Source organism: Perca flavescens, chromosome 20 (genome assembly GCF_004354835.1).
Source record: "Perca flavescens isolate YP-PL-M2 chromosome 20, PFLA_1.0, whole genome shotgun sequence".
NCBI lineage: Eukaryota > Metazoa > Chordata > Actinopteri > Perciformes > Percidae > Perca > Perca flavescens.
Window position 1 is genome coordinate 3901275 of NC_041350.1, and position 23812 is coordinate 3925086.

Sequence of the window (23812 nt, forward strand, 5' to 3'; positions counted from 1 at the left end):
GCGGAGACGGATGGGACGAGGTGTTTGAAACACACACACACAAACACACACACACACACACACACACACACACACACACACACACACACACACACACACACACAGGAACAGACACACACACACACACACACAGAAGCGCACACACACACACACACACACACAACACAGACAGACACACACACACACACACAAACACACAGACGCACACACAGAGACACAGACAGACACACACACACACACACACACACACACAGGAAAAGACACACACACACACACACAGACGCGCACACACACACAGACACACACACACACACACAGAGAGACACACACACACACACACTATCAATTAACTTACAGTATCAATTGACTGACTAATTGTTTCAGCATTACACTTTAAATTTTATTGTACTAGGTTCTGCATTATGGGTCATGAAATAATCCCATGTTGCCTCAATGATTTCACTGATTGATCCTTACATCTTTCTAATTCACAAAATCACCACGTGTAACTTTCGTGTAAAGCTGAAAACATCTGGATGTTTGAGGACGTCAGAAAAAAAACCAATCCATCTAAAGTGAATGACAGTTGTTCAAGGTGAAAGATGAAGAGGACTTTACTGTTGAAATGTTAGCTAAATAGAATTATATCATTAAAAGTGAGCGTTTGTGATTTCTTTCTGTGAAAAAAAACGACATGTTTTGGAGTGACGATTTAAAATAATGAAATGACTACACAAAATGAACCAAACCTGTTTGAACAGCACTTAAAGGGTAACTACTGTTTTTTTCAACCTATGTTTTTGTGTCTAAGTGACTGATGGAAACTACAATCTTTGACACTGGTCCAGTATTAAGCAAGTTCACTGCAGCGGCGAAACAAGCTACCATGCAAGTTAATAGGGCAATTGTCAAGCTTGTATTTACCTTCACAAAAGTGCTTGTTTTGCCACCGACAGGCTCAGATTAATATTCTAAGTGTCTGTCTATCAGAGAGAAACCTTCAAAACCTCCTGTTTAACCAGAAACAGCTCTGAAGTCGCTAGTCGCTATATTTTCACATGTAAATCAGTAAACTATGTGTTTATTTCAACCAAAACTAGAGTTGTGACGGTTTGAAAAGTGGAAAGACGACCCATAGTGGATTTTCATAGTTTTGTTTTGTTTCTGTCGACTTTGAATGAAGTGTATTTTACGATGCTAAAATGACTGTTTATTTACATGGAGAAAACGCAATTTCGCAGATGTTTTTATGTTTAAAAAAAAAAATCTTGCTCTTTAACAGAAAGGTTGACCTCCGTTAGAAATCCTTTCCATAATGTTGCCAGACACTTAGAATATTAATCTGAGTCTGTCAGCAGAAAAACAAGCACTTTTGTGAAGGTAAATACAAGCTTGACAATTGCCCTATCAACTTACATTGTAGCTTGTTTAGCTGCTGCCGACTGCAGCAATCTCGCTGAATACTGGACCACTGTCAAAGATTGTTGTTCCCATCAGTCACTTAGACACAGAAACATCGGCAGTTACCCTTTAAAGCACATGTGTCAAACTCAAGGCCAGGGGGCCAGATCCGGCCCATCAATATAAAGGAATTTGTCTTTCTGATAAAGACATAGCAATCTTAGCACCTGCATCAGATTATATTGCACTATAAGCGATAATACAACAAATTCAGTCAGCGATAGGTTTTTAAATTAATTAACTATGTGACAATAGTCATGTTTCCATTAACTTATTTTATGCACATTTTGAAGTATCGCATTAGAAAATGCTGATTGTGAAATAGCACAATTCGAGAAAAAAAAAAGTCCTCAGGTGGGTTTTTCCTTTTTCCGAAAAAGAGTTATTGCGCAAAATGGGAGATGGAAACAGCTTTGCCGAATAAGTTGTGACGTAGCAAACATGTAACTCACATGACTATAGTCCCGGTATCCATCGGACGGGGTAAGGATCGGGATATGGGTCCCATCCAGTACGCCATACACTTGTGGCACAAGGTGCGTGGTGGAGTTGCGGTGCGCTGTAGCCTGGGCCTCAGCCACGTCGGGTAAACTGACGAACTGGTTCAACAGCTTGAATCATACCGACCTGCACGCCGCATATACACAGCGGTGAACGGTTGTCTCGCTGACACCAAATGTCTCTGCCACGACCCTGGATTCTGCACAGGTGGCCAACTCGTACAATGGGTTACAACTCTCTCCATTTAGCCAAAGAACTTAGCTTCTAAACTTTTTGATTTAGCAAGCCGGTTTGCAATCTACAACCATGCGTAACGTCAACTTGTGACAAAACTACGCTTTGCGTAGTCTACTTTAATGCTTCCATTTTACATTTTAAAAGTTCGCTTAAAATGTGCTTGTTTGGATGGAAGCATGGCTAATGACATGACATGATTTCTGTTTAAATACATAATCCTTAAAGCCGATGATTTTGGTTAAAAATCAAGAAATAAATGGTTGCATGCCTTAAGCTCAAGACTTTGAACCATCTACCCTGACAGAGTGCCTTTTCACCAGTTCTTCCTCTCTAATAAAACCCTCACATCTCCTTAAACAGCTCTAACGGATGGGAGCAGATAGCGTGATGCTGTCCCGTACATTCACAGATAAACAATAAAATATCACTTTGAAAACCAAAACCATCAGCTATATCTCTTCACGTTGCCCCCCCCCAAAAAAAAACACATTCATGTATCATTATTATCCAAATAAAACATGACTGTCTGCATTCTGCAATCATTACCGCCTCGCAAAAGTCGTAAATTACTCCAAATCTCACGGCTGATTGAGTAATTTTACAGATGCGGCGGCCACTCTGCCCCCACATAATTCCCAGATAAGCTGGTGAAATACCTCACAGCTAATAAACATAAAGTACATTTATCAGCACTATAGAAAACACAGCGTGACTGTCTGCGTCTCCGGGATAGGGCCGGCCGATGTTAGGAATGAATTAGGTTGTGCAGATTAGCCAGGGCTATCGGAGAGCAATCGTATTTCAGAGAGCTTATTTTCCACGAGCCGATTGGGCTCCGTTTCCTCCGTTTAATATATGGAGAGCATAGAATCGATAAGAGTAGAACAGCTAGCCATCAATCACGCGATGATAAGGCATGCAGAGCAGCTCTGCTTTTATGCACGTCAGACGGCAGGCGGTAATAAGAGGCTGTGTGTATGTATTTATGTGTCTGCGAGAGAGAGAGAGAGGGACAGTGAGACGGAAATAGAGACAGTCAGTGTGTGACGGAGAGAAAAGACAGAATGCTAACCAGGAAACAAACAGTATGTGTGTGTTTATGTAAGTTACGGACTACAAAAATACCTAAAATCAACAAGATTTTCTCCTCTAAAAAGACCCATGAGCTGTGACAACGGCCATGTCTATAAAATGACTAATTTTTCTGCATAAGTGGAACAGGCCGCTGGAACTTTTGGGAGTAGACTATGATCTTGATTTGTATAGATAGATAATGTGATGGACACTTGTCACATGTCTGAACTGGGACTAATTGACTCATCTGCTGTATTCTACTTATTGCTGTCTTCATGAATATGGGCTACTGTGGAAGCGGAGTGGCCTATTTTGTTCTGCTAATAATGTTACATTTCTCTTTGTTATATGGACCAGTCCTGTAGCACTACTGTTTGTTTATTGCACCTTCTAGCCCCGCCATTACGAATACTGTAGGTCCCAAAGTACTTGAAAGCAATACTTGAGTAAAAGTACATGCATCTTACCAGAAAATTACTTTTGGTAGAAGATAAAGTCACCTTTTAGATTATTACTCGAGTAAAAGTCTTAAAGTATCTGATATTTACTGTACGCAAGTATCAAATGTAATTTTCTGATATGAAATTATACTTAATTATCAGAAGTTATGAACTTCATTGTGGCTTCCTTATAGTAAAGCATAATATTCAGGATGTCAACACCTTCTTAAACATCAAATTAAAGGTCTGACATCAACAGAGAAAAAAACAGAAACAGAATTTTCATTTTTTGTGAGGAAGAATCTTTCACTCAAACATACGAAAACATTTCTCGCAAGTAACGAGTAACAAAGATGCCAAGGGGAAATGTACCGGAGTAAAGTACAGATACGTGAACGTTCTACTTAAGTACAGCAACAAAGTGTTTGTGCATCGGTACATTACAGCACTGACCCTGTGGTGGCTTTTTAACGCTCTGGGTAAAGCCAGAATAGAATAGAAGAATAGAATATCTTTATTGTCATTGTAACAGATCCAACGAAATTAAGTGCAGTCCTTGTCAGTGCCAAACATCTATGAGGTAATATATACCTTAATAAATACATAAATAAAAAAATGCTACTACGGCAAACATTATATTAATGCTAAAAACACATGGGAGACACACTCATACAGGCATCCACATTTCAAAATTGCACATAGCCCTATTGTGGTAGATTAGTGGTAGGAACTATACTTTGGCAGCATTATTCAATGCACTTATGGCTGTTTAGGTTTAGGAAAAGATGGTGGGTGAGGTTACAAAATGTACGTTTCATTGACACGCGGGACAAGAACGGGACGTGAACCCCGGTCTCCTGGGTGACGGTCCTGTGTTGTTCGACATCTAACAATCCTGCATGCAGCCTAAAACTTAGTTTCAGACTTTCATACTACTCCCAAACGCTGTCTCTCTCAACACTATGTCATCTTGAGCTGCTGCTTTGCCCGGTGCGTTCCATACAGACGCTGAAGGGAGATTTGTGCGTAGTATTTGACGAGTTGGGAGTGAGAATGGCTTTTACGTGACAGCCAGCACAGAAATGAACTTCTTGGCAAACACAAAATTGATCACAATGTCATTTATGACCTTGGAAATCCAATCCTGTATCACGAGGGATCCAAACATATTCTAAAAAGTAAGCTCCACCTGCTCTGACATCTTTAAAAAAAAAAAATATGTCTGCAACAAACGATTATTTTCATTGTCGATCAATCTGTCGATTATTTTCTGGATTGTTAGTTGTTTGGTCTCTAAAATGTCAGAAAATGATGAAAAATGTGGATCAGTGTTTCCCAAAAAGTCCAAGATGACGTCCTCAAATGTCTCAACTCAGAGATATTCAGTTTACTGTCACAGAGGAGACAAGAAACTAAAACATATTCACATTTAACAAGCTAACATCAGAGAAGTTTTAAAAAAATGACCCAAACCGATTAATCGATTATCAAAATAGCTGACGATTAATTTTATAGTTTACAACTAATCGCAGAATCATTTAATCTCAAACATCTACATACATAGACATTTACAAATGTGCTTAAGAAAAGTATATTTGGGCTAATATACAGTATAGGCCAATGTAGGAAAGGTGGCTGGTGAGTGAGTCTAACCTGCAGTTAACTAACCATCACTAGTGTTCTTGTTCGAGCGCTATACTAGTTTAAAACTCAAACTGTTAAACGTGAAAGTAGCAGGTGGATTTTGGGATATCTCAGCAGCTGTGGCCGGTGGACTGAAACATACCAACTCCCTGCTCTGATTAACACACACACACACACACACACACACACACACACACACACACACACACACACACACACACACACACACACACACACACACACGGCTGCTTCAAAGCCTGAGTGATCAGATTACCTGTTAGCATTAGCATATTAGCCCGGAGCGCAGGGTAGGACGGCCTCAGAAGCCTACCAAATATCATTTAGCTTTTAGCATTGGCATATTAGCGAGGCGCTAAGAGGTGTGCGCCGCTGATACGGAGATGACATTGAGGTTTGACATTGAGATTGTGTGTCGAGCTGCATGGATCAGAGGCGGGCACACACACACACACACACACACACACACACACACACACACACACACACACACACACACACACACACACACACACACACACACACACACACACACACACACACACACACACACACACACACACACACACACACACACACACACACACACACACACAAGATAGGCTCGGGTTGATGAGACATGATCTGATCAAAGAGTCTTTGTAATAATGATGATCAAATTGTCTCCATTCAGACAGAGCCGAGAGAAACTACACAGCTGTATTCCCTGAGGGGTGTGTGTGTGTGTGTGTGTGTGTGTGTGTGTGTGTTTCTTCTCCCTCTCTCTTTTGCGTTCTCTCTCTCTCTCGCTCCCTTTTCCTGCATACACCTTTCATATTAGGCAATAAAATTAAACTTTTTTTTCCTCTTTCCTCGCTCTCCTGTCCTCCCTTCTCATATTTCATCTCTCACTCCTTCTCCCTCTCTCACCCGGCATCCCTCACTTCTTCTCTCTTCCCTAAATCTCTAATTTTCTATCTCATCTCTCCCTCCCTGTTTCTTTCACTTTTTTCCCACCCTCCCTGTTCCTGTCTTTCAACCACCTTTGATCCCGTTCTTTTTCCTTCACACAACTCCATCCCCTACACTTCTTCCTCCCCCATATTATTGTTCTACCTCTTAAAATCTCGGGAGGTGGGGTGCACGGCTTGGCTCGAACCCTCCTCGCCCCGTCGCCCAGACCTAGTTTCGGAACATCGGCGTCCGCGCCGCCCCGGCCGTGCTGACCACGAGAAGCTTCAACGCATCCTGAACCAGAGACGAAACTCCATCCGAGACATTAAGACAGCGGAACGAGCCCATCCCTGAACCGCTAAAGCAACGGAGCTTTATCAGGATTATCAGCTGCGTTGTAATAACTGGGATCAACAGTTTGGTTGGTTGTTGTTGTTTGTCAATGAAGAGAGAAGAAAGAGGAGATTTAGCTGTTTTCCTGTTGTTTAGACGTTTCAATACGTTTTCATTCATAATTAGCATTTTCATTTTTTAGTGTGAACGTAGCTTTAGATCTCTCTCCCTTCCTCTCCCACCTCTTTATGTCTCCCTCTCTCTACATCCCATTACTAGGGAAAAAGTTGTACATTTTTACTCCCCAACTTGTAGATTAACTTTATCTATATCTGTTGAATCAGTTGTACATTTTATTTCCAAACTGTATATATTTTAAATATTGCTCATGTAGTATTCAATTATTATTTAATGTATATTGTTTCCTATTATTTAATGTATACTCTGTATGTGTGCTGTGTGTCTGATATTTTTGCTGCGGCAACACCATTATTTCCCATTTTTTTGGGATCAATAAAAAAAATCTAATCTAATCTCTCCCCCCTCCTTTAGCCCAGGCTTGCGTGATATCGCTGTCCACACCACCCCAACCGTGCTGACCGCAAGAAGCATAAAACGCACTAGTTTACCAAAGCCTGAGCCAGAGACGAAACTCCATCAAACTCCTCGGTAAGACCGTGATACGAGCCGATCTCCAAAAGTTCCAAAGCAATAGAGCTTTATCGGGAATATTAGCTGCATTGTAATAACTGGGAGCAACAATTTTGCAGACAGAGGAGATTTAGCGGTTTTCCTGTTGTTTAGACGTTTCAGTACGTTTTCATTCACAATCTGCGTTTTCAGATTTAGTGTGAAGGTAGTTTTAGATCTCTCTCCCTTCCTCTCACACCTCTTCATCTCCCTCTCTTCCCCTCATGTTGCCACCAATAGTGTGTTGCTGCTGGTAATGGGATTCAAAGGCCTGGATCGCCCATCAGACCCAATCAATAGGCCTTTCATTGGCCGCCATCTCTCAGCGCCTTACAAAGAGCAGCCTGTGTGTGTGTGTGTGTGTGTGTGTGTGTGTGTGTGTGTGTGTGTGTGTGTGTGTGTGTGTGTGTGTGTGTGTTAGCATCCTCTCGCCTCACTGATCTCCCCGGGGTTCCGGAAAGACCTGTGCTTATGCGCTCCACGTGCCCTAAAACACACACACACACACACACACACACACACACACACACACACACACACACACACACACACACACACACACGCCAGCTGGACCAAATATTCAATTGGGAGAGCAGCTCCACTCCACCCACTGCTGCCCTAGAGCTGTGTGTGTCTGTGTGTTTGTGTGTTTGTGTGTGCAAGAGAAAGCAATATCAGAGTGTGTGACTATGTGTGAGAGAAATAAATAACAAAAAGAAAGACAGACAAAATGAGAGCAAAAAAAGAAAGGCAAAAGGCAGAGGTAAGAGAAAGAATAACACAAGAACTGCATTCGTATGAACTACTTTGTGTAACTAAAGCGTAATTAAAAGGACAAGTCTGGAGCAGTCATTTTATGTTTTTATTACAGTTATCTAGGGCTGGAACCGAATATTTGACTTTTCGGATAGTCGTTCGTTGGGTAGGTTCGACTTTCAATTTTGGGTTACAAATATTAGTTTTTTAGTTGTTTTCTTTTTCCTCAATATTGTAATATCCAAATCCTTACAGAAATGATTGTTATAGCAGCAGCCTTCTGTGGTTCAGGCAAATTAATGAAGGTAAAAATCGTACGGCCGTGCGTAATGCCACTGCGCTTTGTTGAGTTACGGCACTGGCTGATCAGAAGCTTCGAATTTTCGCTGTCGATATGTACCGAAGCTTTGAAGCACAAAAAAAATGGTATTTGGGACAGCCCTATTGTCAACAAATCACATGAAAAAACCCCAAACCAACGGTGACTGTATCTGATGAATCATAAAAACATGTTTCTTCACCACTCTAGTAGTACTAGTTTATTCTGACTCAAACACACACCGTCCTGACACAAATACCTCACTAGAGCACCAAATGTGGATTAATCCGCCGCTGAAAATAGTCCCTAACAAAGGCACCATTTCCTCCTGTTCGTCGGTTTGTTTTAGAGGCAAAAAAAATAATCAATTAATCGATTAGTTGTCAACTATTAAATGAATCGTCTCCTATTTTGATTATCGATTATTTGTTTTGAGTCAATCTTAAGAAAGAAAAGTAAAACTTTGAAACCCCCTTCAACCATGTTCTGAGTGTTGGCGTTGCGTAGTTTGTCCACCAGAGGGCGCTCTACAACGTCCCCACGCTTTGATTTTTTTTTTGTTATTGTGTTTTTGTTTCAAGGACTGTAAGTTTCATATCTTACGTTTGTATTTTTATACATTTTATTTATCAGAACTTTTATTTATTTTGATGTTCTGCTGTGACAATAAAACAAACTAGTTTATTTTTAAAGTGCATTATCATATTATTTTAGTGAGGACTCAAATAACTACAAATAACTAATGTTAGGGAAATCAGTTTGTTTTGTTACGCGTTTCTGGATTTTACAATATATATCGGCCGATATATCAGAATATCGGATTTTTAAATCACCAAATATTTGTATCGATCGGTCGGGCTCTACACTGATCCAAATTTTTCACCATTTTCTGACATTTAAGAGACCAAACAACTAATCCATTCATCCAGAAAATAATCCACCGATTAAATCGACAATGAAAATAATAGTGACAAAGTTTTCCTTTTACATCCTGTACACTTTTAATTACATGTAAATAAGCCCCAAAATCACCTTTGGGCACTTAGCCTTTTCCAAAAGCAGGTTTCCTATCCAAAGTGTTTTAGTAGCCCAAAGCTAACAAGACATACAGGACGGGAACGCCTGTCTCCAGTGTCCAACTCTTGTGCTCTCACTCCTCCCTGTGACTTTGGCTTCCTGATATGGAGGACCATTGCCAGGGATCATGATCTAGTCAGTGGCCAAATTTCCTCAAAAATGTTTTCTGCAACGCAGATGAGTAAAATGTGAAGCACGTTTTGTGAGAGACTGGGTTGGAGAGAGAATAATAAAAAGACAGAAACAGAGACAGATCTGGAGACAAACAAAGAGATACCTGTCTCTCTCCACTAATCCAAAAAAAAAAAACAAAAAAAAACAATACACCCAAACAGACACTAATGACTACAAAGTGTAAGTGTGACTATCGACACAGACACACACAAACACAGCGTCAGTTAGCGAACACGCTATCAACAGCGTAGCAGTTCAAAGTCCTATTAGCAATGCTTTTTCATCCTCTTTTGCTTTATTCAACGAGACACGCCAATTAAGAGCCGGGGATTCTAATTGAAGCTAACCGCCGCTAACGTTAGCACGGCTGGCACCCACAACAAAGTCAACACATGTAAACAAACAAACACACACACACACACACACACACACACACAGGAATATATATCTAGATAAGAAAACTTGGTGTGTGTGTGTGCTTTTCTTCAGGGACGGGTATGGAGATGCTGATTTGGAAATCTGTCTAGGAACATGCAAATGTATGCAAATAACACCACTGTGTGTGTGTGTGTGTGTGTGTGTGTGTGTGTGTGTGTGTGTGTGTGTGTGTGTGTGTGTGTTGCTAAAACACATGCCTACTATTGTGCATTTATGTATGCATTTGTACGCTTCTATGCAAATACAATCTGTTTTTTTTGTCTTAGTGTGTGTGTGTGTGTGTGTGTGTGTGCGTGGTACAGACTCAGTATTGTGCATCAGTTGGTTTTTACATTCATACGTGATGTCTGTGTGTGTGTGTGTTCATGTCTCATTTCCTTGTACTCTTGAATGCATTTTTGATGAGCGCTGCTGTGAGTGTGTGTGTGTGTGTGTGTGTGTGTGTGTGTGTGTGTGTGTGTGTGTGTGTGTGTGTGTGTGTGTGTAGCCCATACGCCATATGTTTGCCATAAAGAGTGTGAGTAATCGCCAAAGTGCTTCTCATCTGTGTGTGTGTGTGTGTGTGTGTTCTGATCTATAGGTGCCTGGTTGTTTTAGAGGATGTGTGTAAATTAGAGAAACACAGGGAGAGTTATTTGATTTGTTTCCTATTTTGTAGAATAAATAAAAGCAGGCGGAGAGATAAAAATGAGACAAAGAGGGGAAGAAAAAAAAAGGAGAGCAGATGGTGAGAAAATAAACGGATAAAATGGCAGGAGGAAAAAAAGAAAGGCAGAGCAGAGATGGAGAAACAGACGGAGGAAGAGAAAGAGACGCAGATGAAAACAAATGAAACACAAAAAGAGAAATCAGGATGAAAGCAGTGAAGATGAAATGTGAGAGTCAGCCTGTGTTCATCCCTCAGCTCAGTGCTATTTTCCCATCATCCCTCTCTCTCTGAAATCACTGCTCCGAGGCTGCAGGATGCTGTAACCACTGACCTTTGACCTCCCAACATCACGGTACATGCACTTCAAAATTGTACTTTGAGTATTTCCCTTTTATAATAATAATAATAATAATAATAATAATAATAATTCATTATATTTATATAGCCCTTTATCATAGACATTCAAAGCGCTTCAAAGGCTACTTTAGACTTCTACATCTCAGTGGAAAATATTACTTGTAGTAAAGTATTTTTTACTCCACCACGTTAATTTGATAACTTTAGTTAAGCCGCATGGAAATTAAGCCAATTTTTGGCCCGAAAATATGCGAAAACATTATTACGTGCTATAAATAAACAGATATTAAAGTATACTCACTTCTGCTGCTTTCAGCATTCTGCTAAAATACAACAAACTGCTTGTTGAATTCAAAACATAAGAAAGGAAATCATTTCCCACGTTGTTTTATTGAACATTGAATTGAACGTAAAAGGCAGCACTAAAGAAAAAAAAAAAAAAAAAAAAAAAAAGAATGACAGTAACATTTTAAAGTGCAGTTTTCTGCCGATTTTTTCTTTCAACTAAAATCTCGGAGTGTCTTTCGCAATGTGTTTATAGCACCGGTTGATATCGCGGTGATGATAAAAAATACGATATATTGTGCAAACCTAGTTAGGATTTTTTCTTTTTTCTTCAGAAGTCCGTACTGACCGCCCTGCTTTCAAATCACAAAAATTTAAAATGTTCGATATTTACGATCTGATAAATCCTGTTGTAGGACATTGGCTTCACTTTTAAGACCCAGAGGTTGCCGCTTGTACAGACCATATTAAACGCTGAGTTACAAAAGAAATCTGTAACACTTTACTTGAAGGTATCTACATAAGAGTGACATGACACTGTCATGACACATGAACCCTAACCCTAACCATAACTTCATGACTAAACCGAATGACCCTTAATAAAAGAAGCGTTATGTCATAAACCTTTATGACTTGTTTATAATGTTTATGACACGTTCATGACAGTGTCGTGTCACTCTAATGTAGATACCTTCAAGTAAAGTAACCCAAAAAAAATCTAGTTTCTTAATCGGAAACACTGTCATGAGAAGAACAGAGAAGATTTGTGATCAGCTGAGTGTTGCTGTGAATGGAGAATCTCCACAAGAGTCTGCCTTCAAACAGGTGTGTGTGTGTGTGTGTGTGTGTGTGTGTGTGTGTGTGTGTGTTCTCTCACCAGGTGTGTGTCCAGGTACACCCTCAGGCTGTCCAGGTCCTGTCTGGGCTGGGTCCAGTTTTCGGTGCTGTCCAGCGCCTCCTGCAGCCACGAGATGAACCCGTCCAACTGCTTCACGAAACACTGGGGACGAGAGAGGCACAGAGATGATTTACAGGAAAAAAAATATTAACAGCATGAATAAACATGCTGGAGTCACATCAAAACACAACACACACACACACACACACACAAAAGACTGCAGAGGATGGAGAGAATGGCAGAAAGAGTATTAAAAAAAATACAGATGGAAAGAGTCGAGGGAAAAACAAAAAAACAAGGTAGGAAAGAAATCAAACAGGTAATGGCATTCAACAGGGAGAGAGAAGGGGGGGGGAAGCAACAGATTGGAAGGAGGAGAGGATAAGAAAAGGATAAAACAGTGGAGAGGAGAGGAGAGGAGAGGGGGAGCGGCTGGACGGTGATGAATTAATTCAAGGACAGAATGAGAACAAAAACGAGACCCGCAGGACGTAACAGGTAAACACACATTAGGATGAATACAGAGGGATGAGGGAGAACAAAGATAGAGCCGGAGACATGGGGAGGGAAATAAAGGAGGAGAGTGAAAGCTGGTGAAAAGTGGAAACAGAAAAAGGGAGAGAGAGAGAGCGGAGGGGCAGAATGAAAAGGAAGGAAAAATAAATGATGAAAGACGAGAGTCAAAGAAAAAACAGACGGACAAATCCAGAAAAGGAATAAAGAAATACAAAAAGGAAAGTAGGAAAGGTGAGGTAGTAAGAGAAGGAGAAAGTGAAGAAAATAAGAGGAAAAGCAGCTTCTTAAAGAGGATGAGATAGGAGGAAAAACATGGTAGAAAAAGGAAAACAAGACTGAAAAATAGATGACGAAAGACCAAACCAGAGGCAGTTAGACACAGACAGGGGAGCAGGAAATGTTGGAAACAACAAAGAAATAAAGAAAAACAAATAGAAAAGAGGAGGAAAAGAGAGGTGGTAAGAGAAGAATAGCAGCTACTTAAAAAGAGGATGAGATCGGAGGGAAAACATAGTAGTGGAAAGATAGAATAAGAAAACAAAAGATAAACATGCAAGAGAAAGAGATGGACAATGGAAATAAAGGTGGCAAGAGAACGAGAGAGAGGAAATAGGAAGCAAATAAGAGAGAAAGAAATCTATTTGAATGTTCTTAAGGTGTGATATGTATATGAATCTTATGTAAACTGCTTTGGCTTTATTCATGCCAATAAAACAAATTAAGTTGAATTGAAAGGTGGAGACAGACGGAGATAAAGAGAGTAAAAGATGAAGATGAAAGAGATACAAAGAGAGATAGAGTGGTGTAAATGACAGCAGAGAGCTGGACATGAACATCTCCATCGCTGGCAGGTTGCCCTTCGCGAGAGCACGCAGACAGACGGATGGACAGAGAAGATGAAGAAGAGAGGGAAAACAACAGGAGGGGGAAAAAAAATAGAGAGTGCTCGTTGCTTGGTGGACAGCTACTGCCATCTACTGGCCGAGAGGGGGATTTTATGACACGTAGCCACCTGAAACTCTCTGATGTGACTCAAAGGGAGTCAGGAGCAGAGCCTAAATCAGGTTTCTGTTCCTGTTTTATAAGAGCTGCAAAAAATCCCTGATTTCTTTTTTGGTGTTAAAGTGCCCATATTATGCTCATTTTCAGGTTCATAATTGTATTTTGAGATTGTATCAGAATAGGTTTACATGGTTTCATTTTCAAAAAACACCATATTTTTGTTGTACTGCACATTGCTGCAGCTCCTTTTTTCACCCTGTGTGTTGAGCTCTCTGTGTTAGCTACAGAGTGAGGCATCTCTTCTTCTGTAAGATCTTTGTTGGGAGGTGCACATGCCCAGTAGCTAGGTAAGGACTACATGAGCTAGCTAGATGGCACGAGGGCACACTTCCAACTTTGCGTGGAATACCTGCAGAACAGGGACATGGAAGTAGTTTGTTTGTAGATTGTGGTGAACTAGTGTGTGTTGTAGAAGTGTTTTGCCATTGAGAACGAGCTAGCATGCTAGCGCTAGCATGCTACAGTTAGCCCCCTCGTTTCGGCTTGTGACGTAGAAAGCCGTGCAGATTTTGACCAGCTCACCCGGAGACTGAAGGAAACATTCAGAAACCGTATTTCACTCAAAACAGCATGGAAGTTTGTATGCGTGTGGAAGCACCAGAGACACAAAATAACACCCCAAATCCCAGAAAAAAATATTTTTGTTCCATAATTTAGGCACTTTAAATGTTGAAAGAATCGCGAGAGGATCGGGAGAATCTAGCATCTGATCCGGTATTGATTTCAGCCATCGAGCCTACTTCACTCCTGGAGAGGAGCAGAGGAGACGGCTTAAAGAGAGGAGTTTAAAGCATCAGTCATGGAGGAGAGGTGGAGGCAAAGAAGAAAAAAAAAAAAAAAAAAAAGGAAGAGAAATGTCATTCTTGAAAGCGAGGTGAAGGTCAGAGGAGTTAACGCTCCAAGAGAAGATCAGAGGAAGAGAAGAAAGAAGTGTTTCTAGTCATTTTAGAGACAAAACAGAAAAGGATAAAGATTAAAGATGTTTAACAGGAGCAGGAGGTTTTGTGTCTGCACGCCTACGGCCTGTTCAATTCTTTACGTGAGAAACGGAGGAGACAACCAACGTATCTCGCTGTCCCACAGAGCACACGCCAAATGTCCAGGTCAAAACATCCCCCAAAAAAATGAACATATACAGTAATTTTTTTGACTGCAAATTAGCACATTTTTTTAAAAACAAAACATTGCTCAGACTCCTTCTTAAGTCGGAGTCCATTTCTCATATGTTCTCCTTGCCTCCATGTAGCTCCTGTCTCTTTAAGCCCAGTCTGCTCTGATTGGTCGGCGTTTCCAGGTATCTAGATCTGTACCGTCTCTGTACCGTCCATCATTACAGCCGGAGACTGACAGTGCAGATCCATTTTTGCGACAGCACTGAAGCATACATCCATGGTTGATGCTCCACGCCCTTGACCGGCAGCTGATTGGACGAACGCGTCACGTGGGTCTGGCCGCTCGAGAATTTCAAACCGACTGTCATGGCGGCTGGTTGAGAATTCGTTCTAGTATTGTACTAAAATAGTTCACCGAAACGTGTTTCTGAAAACATTTTAGGAGAGAAATAGGCCGTGCAGTTGCTGAATCGGTCTTCATTTCAGCTCGACAAAGTTTTCGTCTACTTCTACTGGATAGTCGCGTCACGTTCAACGGATTCATTTGCATAAAGATGGGCATCGGCCGGCTTTTTTGACGCGCAGCATTTTTTCAAATGCAGCGCCGCCTTCCCGGGATGCTTTGCGGGCGCTATAAAGTCACTTGACGTCACCCATGGGAATAAAATGGAGCGCGGCGCGACAGAAGCGCCGCACGGCCAGGTGGATCAACTGCTGGATCACTGTAACGAATTATAGCAACACTTAATAAGTAATAATAATATTAATACATTTATTTTATATAGCGCTTTAAACGGTACTCAAAGGGACTTCTAAAAAGGCATCTAAACTAAAAAACCACACAACCTGACGAAATAGGGGAGATTTTAAACAACATCTGCAACCAAGATGGCAGGTTAGCACATTTATATGATGTAAACACTGCAGTAAGCTACCCGGAGCAGATGACCGTATAGAGAAATTTGACGTCACTTTGAGCCGAGAAGGTTTTGAAAGGTCTGAAACTCAAGGTTTTTGGTCACAGGGATCACTTACACATAAGTTTGCTCTGTTATTTAAAGCTTTTGCCACGTTGTAACATTTCATTTCAACCTAATTAACAAAACTGGTTAAATAAATCACCGGGTGTGGCCGGGTTGATTCAGTGGGTGGAGCAGGCGCACATATACAGTACATAGAGGTTTATGCCTCGACGCAGAGGTCCAGGTTTCGAGTCCAACCTGTGACGATTTCCTGCATGTCTTCCCCCTCTCTCTCACCTTTCTCATATAGCTGTCCTGTCCATCAAAGGCGGAAAAGCCCCCCCAAAAAATCATGGGAGAGTCCGGTAGAGCCTGACTCTGAAGATAAAACTGAGATTAGCTCTCCTATTCAAGTTTATGTTCTGCTTGTTCAACGGTTGTTTGGCAAATTGCTCTTAAACACATTTAGAGAGGATTTGGGTTGCTATTTTTATTCATTCTGGTGCTGGTGATTTTCCTTTTGGGCTGGCTAAAGCCTTTTTTGGGGGGCGCCAAAAATTCCTCTATGCAGTAAAAAGACAGCAGTGCTCACGGAAGAAAGTTCCTTGTTGTAGTTGCTTTAAAGTGAAGTGAATAAAATGCAGCATCTCAGGCCGTGGTTTCAGGCAGAGACGCCTCCACAGAGAGAAGCACCACGAACACAAGCACACAAAGGTCAGCGTGGAGCTGCAGCCTGAATCTACTCTGGATGCAACCCGGCCCCAAAGAGCGCACGAGCAACACAAAGAGACACCGAGAGGACATTTACATAAAACTGAAGACGTACAGCAGCAACGTGATCTCCAAAATTCATTCTTTCCAGTCAGACCTCAAACATCTCGTCTGAATAACAAGTGTAACTGTGACGGCAGATCATCAAGGAGACAATCCTAATATTTTATACATCCAGCGTTGTTTTCATTTCTTTCGCTGAGAGCTATCTGGAAAACTAATGGCAGGGTGAAGGAGGCTACGGCGAGAAGGTAAATCTGATGGGAATTACTTTCCACGTGTGCATCCATCCTTACAGCTCGCCTACAAATCGCTGTATCGAATCTGTACGTGCGTGTGTGTCTTCATATGAGGAAAGGTGCGCCTGCTCGCCTGTAATGATAAAATGTGAGTGTTTGTGCACACCGTACACGCTTCACTGGTGTCTGTGTGTTTGTGTACGCTGTATAAAGTGCATGCGATTGAGCGGCAGTATGTTAATTACAACCGTGACCCGAGTAAAAAAACATCGATATGACTCCGTCCATCCGTCCGCCGCCGCTCGTTATGGAGAGATGGAAATCAAAAGTATTGATGAGACGAGAGGAGGAGAGGAGGAAGAGAGGGTAGGAGTGTAGGAAGAAGAGGAGGAGAGGTGAGGAGAGGTAAGGAAAGTAGATTAAAAAGGAGAGGAAGGAAAGAAGAGAGGACATGGGAGGAAAGGACAGATTAGAGGAGAGGAAAAAAAAGGAAAGATGAGTGAAGAGATGGGAAGGAAAGGAGACTAGAGTAAAAGACTGGAAAATAAAGGAAAGGACACATAAAAGCAAGGAAAGGCGAGGAAGGAAAGTAAAGGTAAGAAGAAAAGAAACAGACATTAAAAAGGTGAAAAAAGGCAAGGATGAAAAGCAGATTAAAGGAGAGAAGGGACAAAACAAGAAGGAAAGCAATAGAAAGAAAAAAGAGAAATTGAAGTGGAAGGTCAGAGGAAAGGAAAGGAAAGAGTAGGAAAAAAGGAGATAAAAAGAAAGATGCAAGATGGAATGAGAAAATGAAAAGAAAGATGAGAACATGCAGGAGATTCAAGGACGGGAAGGAAAGGAAGAAAGGAGAGAAATAGGGAAAAAAAACAAATGGAACAGGAAAGGAAGGAAGACTAGTGGAAAAGAGAGGAGATTGAAGGTGGAAAGGAAAGGAATGAAGGAAAAAGAAAGAGAAAAGAATGAGATAAAAAGAAAGATGCAAGAAGGAATGAAAAAAGGAAAAGAAAGATAAGAGCATGAGGGATGAAGGAGTGAAGGTGAGGAGAGGAACAGATGAAGTCTGAGGACTTGCTTTTAGCTTCTTTTTACTGCGCAACATATCTTTTATTTCCCTATACGGCTTTTTAATTGGTTGTTGATTTAATTTAGTCTGGCTATCAGCAGACCGAGCTCAATCTTTTCAGATTGGACATTAGTCTGGGGAGTGGGCTCTGGATTTTCTGCTGCACAAGAGGCGGGATCAACGGGCATAGTTCAAATGACTGTACGCAATTGGATAGTCCTTTAACCAATCAGAGCAACGATCTGGGTGACGTAGCAGCGACAGCGGCATCAACGCGTTGATCCATCGTGGATGCATTAAGAGAACGGCTACCATGGGTTGCTGCGCTTCGGTGGCCGCCATGTTGAATGTAAACGAAAAGCTGCTTGGTTGCTTCTCTATCGTCATCGTGTTAAACCCGCCAATAACTTTCTGCGTCTTTTTACATTTGAAAAACCTTTCCAGGCCTGGAATTTGCATTTTACAACTTCGATAACTTTTCCAGGTTTTTTCAAAACGTATGAACCCTGCAGTTTGTGATTGGCTCCCGCAAATGTGTAACGGAAGCAGGATAGATAAAACGTACAGGTCTCCAGCCTGAGCTGTCTAGATTTAACTACCTCTCCTAACTTAACCTTCTTTTTTACTTTGGTGTCTTCATGTCAGTTGTTTGTAATACATTTTGTATTGCTGTTTGTTATGTACTTTTTATCTATGTCCTGTTTTCTATCGAGCCAGATTTCAAACCATCTGCCTTGGTTGTAAAGCCCTTTGGGTCAAGGTAGTTTATTTTTTTTTTGTGATTAACAATTCTTTTTTTCAAACATACAAAACATACAATTCTTAACATGAACACACCCCCTATGTCATGTTTTCTATCGAGTAGTAAAGCACTTTGGGTCAACTTGTGTTGATATAAATGTGCTATATAAATGAAGTTGACTTGACAGATGAGATGAGAGGTTAACATGAATAGAAGAAGAGGAGAAATGTGGTGAATAAGGGAGAAAAAGAGGAGGATCGAGGAGAAGGAGCAGCGGCGTTGGTTTGGATATCGACCCAAGTTTCACTGGGCTGCTTACGGCTGCTTTGAAGTCTCTAAACCAGTGCGGCTCCTGCGGGGCAGAGGGGCCTGCTGGGAGCTGAAACGCCTGTTCTGATCCTCCGCTGCCTGGATAACCGCTCTGATATCTGCTTCATCTCTTCCTCCTGTGGTTTAGGCTCTTCACCGCTGGATAATTACCGTTGGGCTGACGGGGGGGCTTTCTGAAGGACGACGCTGATCGGTTTGGACTCAAACCCCTGACGGACGATGTTCGGATTGGATGATTAATACGTTATGTTACGGGCAAGGGGGTCAGACTCTTGTGCACGAGACAAACACAATATAAAGACAGAACTGCTGTTGGGCTGCAGGAAGTGAAAGCAGCAATGAACGCTTATCATTTTATAATCTTACAACTTTGTGATTATATTATTGAGGAGGGGGGTTAGAATTACTGCACTTCAGTGGACAGCTAGCAAATCTCAGGGATGCAGATGAAGATCGTTTGTTTATGTTACATGTTTTCTTTTATTTAGAGTATTTATAGACTTTTTTTTACACTTCAGTAAAAGAATACTGAATACTTCTTCCATCACATAATGCTAGCTGTCAGCTGTGAGCTAATGCATTGCTTGAGGCTAACAGAATCTGTTGGTTTTGATGGGAAATGCTAACAGTTTTCAGATGATTGAAGCACCTGGTAAAGGTAAAGACCAGAAACAAAATGTCTTGTGCAGGGTTCCACAAACATTTTCTGGGGATTGAGGTGAGACAGCAAATTTCCACAAGTTATTGGTTTGACTAGGTGAACATCCGTCACATCAAACATTGTACACTTCCGGGCCGAAACAAAAGAACTCGAGGAGAGGAGAGTTTGGATTAGCCTGGTCCTACCAGACTCTGGTCCACTAGCCTGGTCCTACCAGACTCTGGTAAACTAGCCTGGTCCTACCAGACTCTGGTACATTAGCCTGGTCCTACCAGACTCTGGTCCACTAGCCTGGTCCTACCAGACTCTGGTACATTAGCCTGGTCCTACCAGACTCTGGTCCATTAGCCTGGTCCTACCAGACTCTGGTACACTAGCCTGGTCCTACCAAACTCTGGTATACTAGTAGCCTGGTCCTACCAGACTCTGGTATACTAGTAGCCTGGTCCCACCAGACTCTGGTACACTAGCCTTGTCCTACCAGACTCTGGTCCATTAGCCTGGTCCTACCAGACTCTGGTCCATTAGCCTGGTAATACCAGACTCTGGTACACTAGCCCGGTCCTACCAGACTCTGGTACATTTCATTTGTCCAGAGAGTCTGGCCACTCTCCATTGACAAGTGTTAACTTCCTTGAAGTTACCAGAGCCATTCTGGATCTGCCATAACCAATCGCTAAGGTTTGGTCGTGACGTGGGCTTAGCATCGCTAGCGTTAGCCTTAGCTAACTCCTTCACCACTAACGGAGCGATCTGGAAAATCAAACTGTTGGGAGGAGGGCCACGACATCATGGCCCCCAACACAACTCAGCAAAGATTGGTCTTGCTCAGGCTTTAACTTCTGGATATTCGGCGGCGTTGCCACAACGGACCGCATCTTTCTCCACCACCATTACGGAACTACAACTCAAATTAGCGCACTACCCCAACATCATCGTTCTCAGCCACTCCCTCTGTTCGCTGACTGCACCGGTAAAGATTTGGCTGGAAAAAAAACAAGAATATACCCAAACCCAGACGAGGAGTACTGAAGGAAAATGAAAATTGAGTGGAAGTACGTAGGAGGGCGGAGCCAGACTAAATTTGGATCAGAAATTAATGGAACCTGTGCTGATGACCAGCTGATTTAGTTTTAAATGACAAGAAAGGACTGCAGTAGAGGGCTGCATTGGGACTGGGTCCCACCGGGTACCACGGGACCCAACGCATATCTCGCGGGAGCAGGTGGTTTGAACTTTGCTGCGGCTATAAAAAAAACAAAACACTGCAGGATCGGGATGTAGCCTGGAACCCCCACACGCCAGCAGACACCATAGATATATGTACTGACAGTATATATATTTATGAGCAGCGTGTCTGAGCCTCCCAGGACGGGGGAGCTCAGAGGCTCCGTCCACCCCCCCCCCCTCATCCTCTGCTCCTTCCTCCCTCTCTCACAGCAGCAAGCACCTGCCTTCTTTCCCTGCATCTTCTGCCTATTAGCCTATAAAATGATGTGTTTTCTCATGCGGGACGGGAGAAGACACAAAATCAATGCATCTCTATTATTGTGCGGGCATAAATTCTCAGAGTTTTGCGGGTGCGGGCGGGAGTGTAACACACATGTTGCGGGTGCGGGCGGTAATGGTCAGAAATTTGGCGGGACCGGGATGAAGAAAACAGTCCCGCGCAGGGCTCTAGACTGCAGCTTCCTAAAACCACATTAATATTTTCTGCATTCATTTTCTTTTGACTCTTGGTTTTAATTTATTTAATATCCTGAAACATAAACGTTCTACAGTAGTAGGAAGGTAGAAAAGAGAGGAGTGGGAAGAGAGGGTGTTAAGAGAGTAATAAAAAGATGGAGAGAGGGAGAGAGAGAGAGAGAGAGAGAGAGAGAGGGAGAGACACAAGGCCGCCCGTCACACCTGACTGCGTCCCTGAGATCGTCCCTGGGAGACCCCTCCACCGCCAGCTGTCTGTTGCCGTGGGGATAGAGACGTCTCCAAAAGCCCCACAATGTTTACGTTTAACATATTCATATGTGCACTATATTACACTGACCTGTCTGCTACTGTAGCCTGCGTGTCGTTCTCTTTTGATTGAATATTCACTGCCTCTCTCTGAAAGAACACATGTCACTGACCCAATCTTGCATTGCAAAACTATGCATTTTAACTGGTTTTGTTTTTAAAACATTTTCCAAAAAAGCTCAACCAGTCTCAGTGTCTTCTTTTAACAGTGAACGGTTTTGAATGTTGGTGATGTTTCCTTGAACAGAAATACAGACCTGCAGCTGACATTAAATACATCGTGACTGTGTTACAAATACAAGTTTGTAACAATGAAAATGTGGACGTCCCTTCACCTTAAAGAGCTGATAACACTGAAACAATGTCATCAGTCTGGCTTCTGTGAAGAACTGTAGTTCCCTATACACTGCATGGGAACTTCTGATTGCAGTAATTGCAGCATTTAGCATTAAAATTAGTCACTTTATTACTGGGCGTATTAGGGCCAATGTGGGGGAAAAAAATATATACAAAATTGCGGCGCCTGGGGAGGGGGGTAATATTCAGAGGAAAAAGTAGAATTTCTAAGATCCAATTTCAGATCCAGTTTTCTTCTGAATTGGCCCGATTCACAGCAATGCCCCTTCAAAGTTTTGATGCTTATGATAATAAGGTGATTCTGGGTTAAAATCATGAGTATTTCCTTGAAAAAGGGAAGAGATTGGAGAGCTTCTTGGAACTTATATTAGTGATAAAAAGGCAGTGCTCTTTGGGAGGGGGCATGAACAAAGGCTGTGGTGTGATGAAGTTGATTCAACCGTGCAAAGTGAGGCGATGTGGTTCCTTGACAAAAAAATTAATAAAAATACACAATTATTCAGATTTTTTCACCTGTAAATTTGTGACAATTTTCAGGGAATTTCTCAGAGAATATCGAAGGTTTTTTTTCTCATTAATTTACAAATGTAATCTCAGAAATTCTAAGTTTTTACATAATTATTATCCCCCCCCTCCTCTGACTCCGCAATTATCTTTTCTTTTTTTTTTTACCTACAATGGCTCTAACACCTTAACTTTGCCTTCCTTCTAAAACCCTGTTGAACCTGTATATTATATGAGCATTGCATACTTTTTTTTATCAGCTAGTTGTAGTATAATTGTTCATTTACCTTCCCAGTAAATAAAGTTCACACATTTTCCAAAAGGTTCTCAGACTCAACTGTCTGTATGTGAGCTTTACCTTTTCCTTCTCCTGTTTATCTATAGAAACACTAAAGAAGAGGGGAACATCCTCCCTCCGTCTCTCTCTTATTTTCCTATCCTCTCTGCTGCCGGAGGGTGTCCCTGCCCCCCCCCGCCGGGCCAATCAGACGAGTGTTGATCCGAGTCTGTTGTCTGTCTGTCTCCCACTGCTCGCAGATAGGCCGGCATGCCGCAGAGCCGCCAAACACACAGACACCTCACACTGAGGACGCCACCGCCGCTGCAGACACCACATACAATGTGATAACATGACGTAGGGAAACTTATCTAACTGATGGACTCTTTCTCTGTCTGCTTTTTCTTTAGGTTTGTTTTCAGGAATTTTCCACGCACTTCAGGAGCCACGTCCTCAATTGGGAACGTTGGATTCCCGCGAATATTAACATTTCCTGCATCGGTCTCATAAATGTTCATGAAACAAGCCGCGGATCTACGTGATGTGGACACAGATTGTGTGAATGATGAGGAGGTCAAGGTCCAAAGAGGGAGAAAAAATCTCGGATAAAATATTCATGTCCAACAGCAAAGGCAGCGTGAAGAACTAAGAAACAGAAAAGGAAAGTAAAAAAAGACAAGAAATACATTCTACAAAATAGTGGTGGGGGAAAAAAAAAAAAAGAGTTGTGGAAGCAGATACACAAACATGTTGTCGTTTGATGTTTTTCATGTTGATCAAAGAAATCTATCCACTTAAAAGGTTATTATTTCAGTAGCTGGACAATCTTCTAGCCGTGGCACAGGAAGATGATGCCCCGTTACAGAGCTATGATTGGCTCCCAATACAATGGACGTGAATGGCATGTCTTTCCAGA

At 41.9% G+C, this 23812-nt stretch overlaps 1 protein-coding gene across 1 annotated transcript in view; it reads right to left on the minus strand.

Annotated features, from left to right (window-relative positions):
* The window catches only part of akap6 (A kinase (PRKA) anchor protein 6), a 283712-nt gene that overhangs the window by 190186 nt on the left and 69714 nt on the right, over positions 1–23812 (minus strand). Inside the window, exon 13 of the mRNA XM_028566296.1 lies at positions 12264–12386. Coding sequence (XP_028422097.1) covers positions 12264–12386 — 123 coding nt within the window. The remainder of the gene's footprint in view (positions 1–12263; positions 12387–23812) is intronic.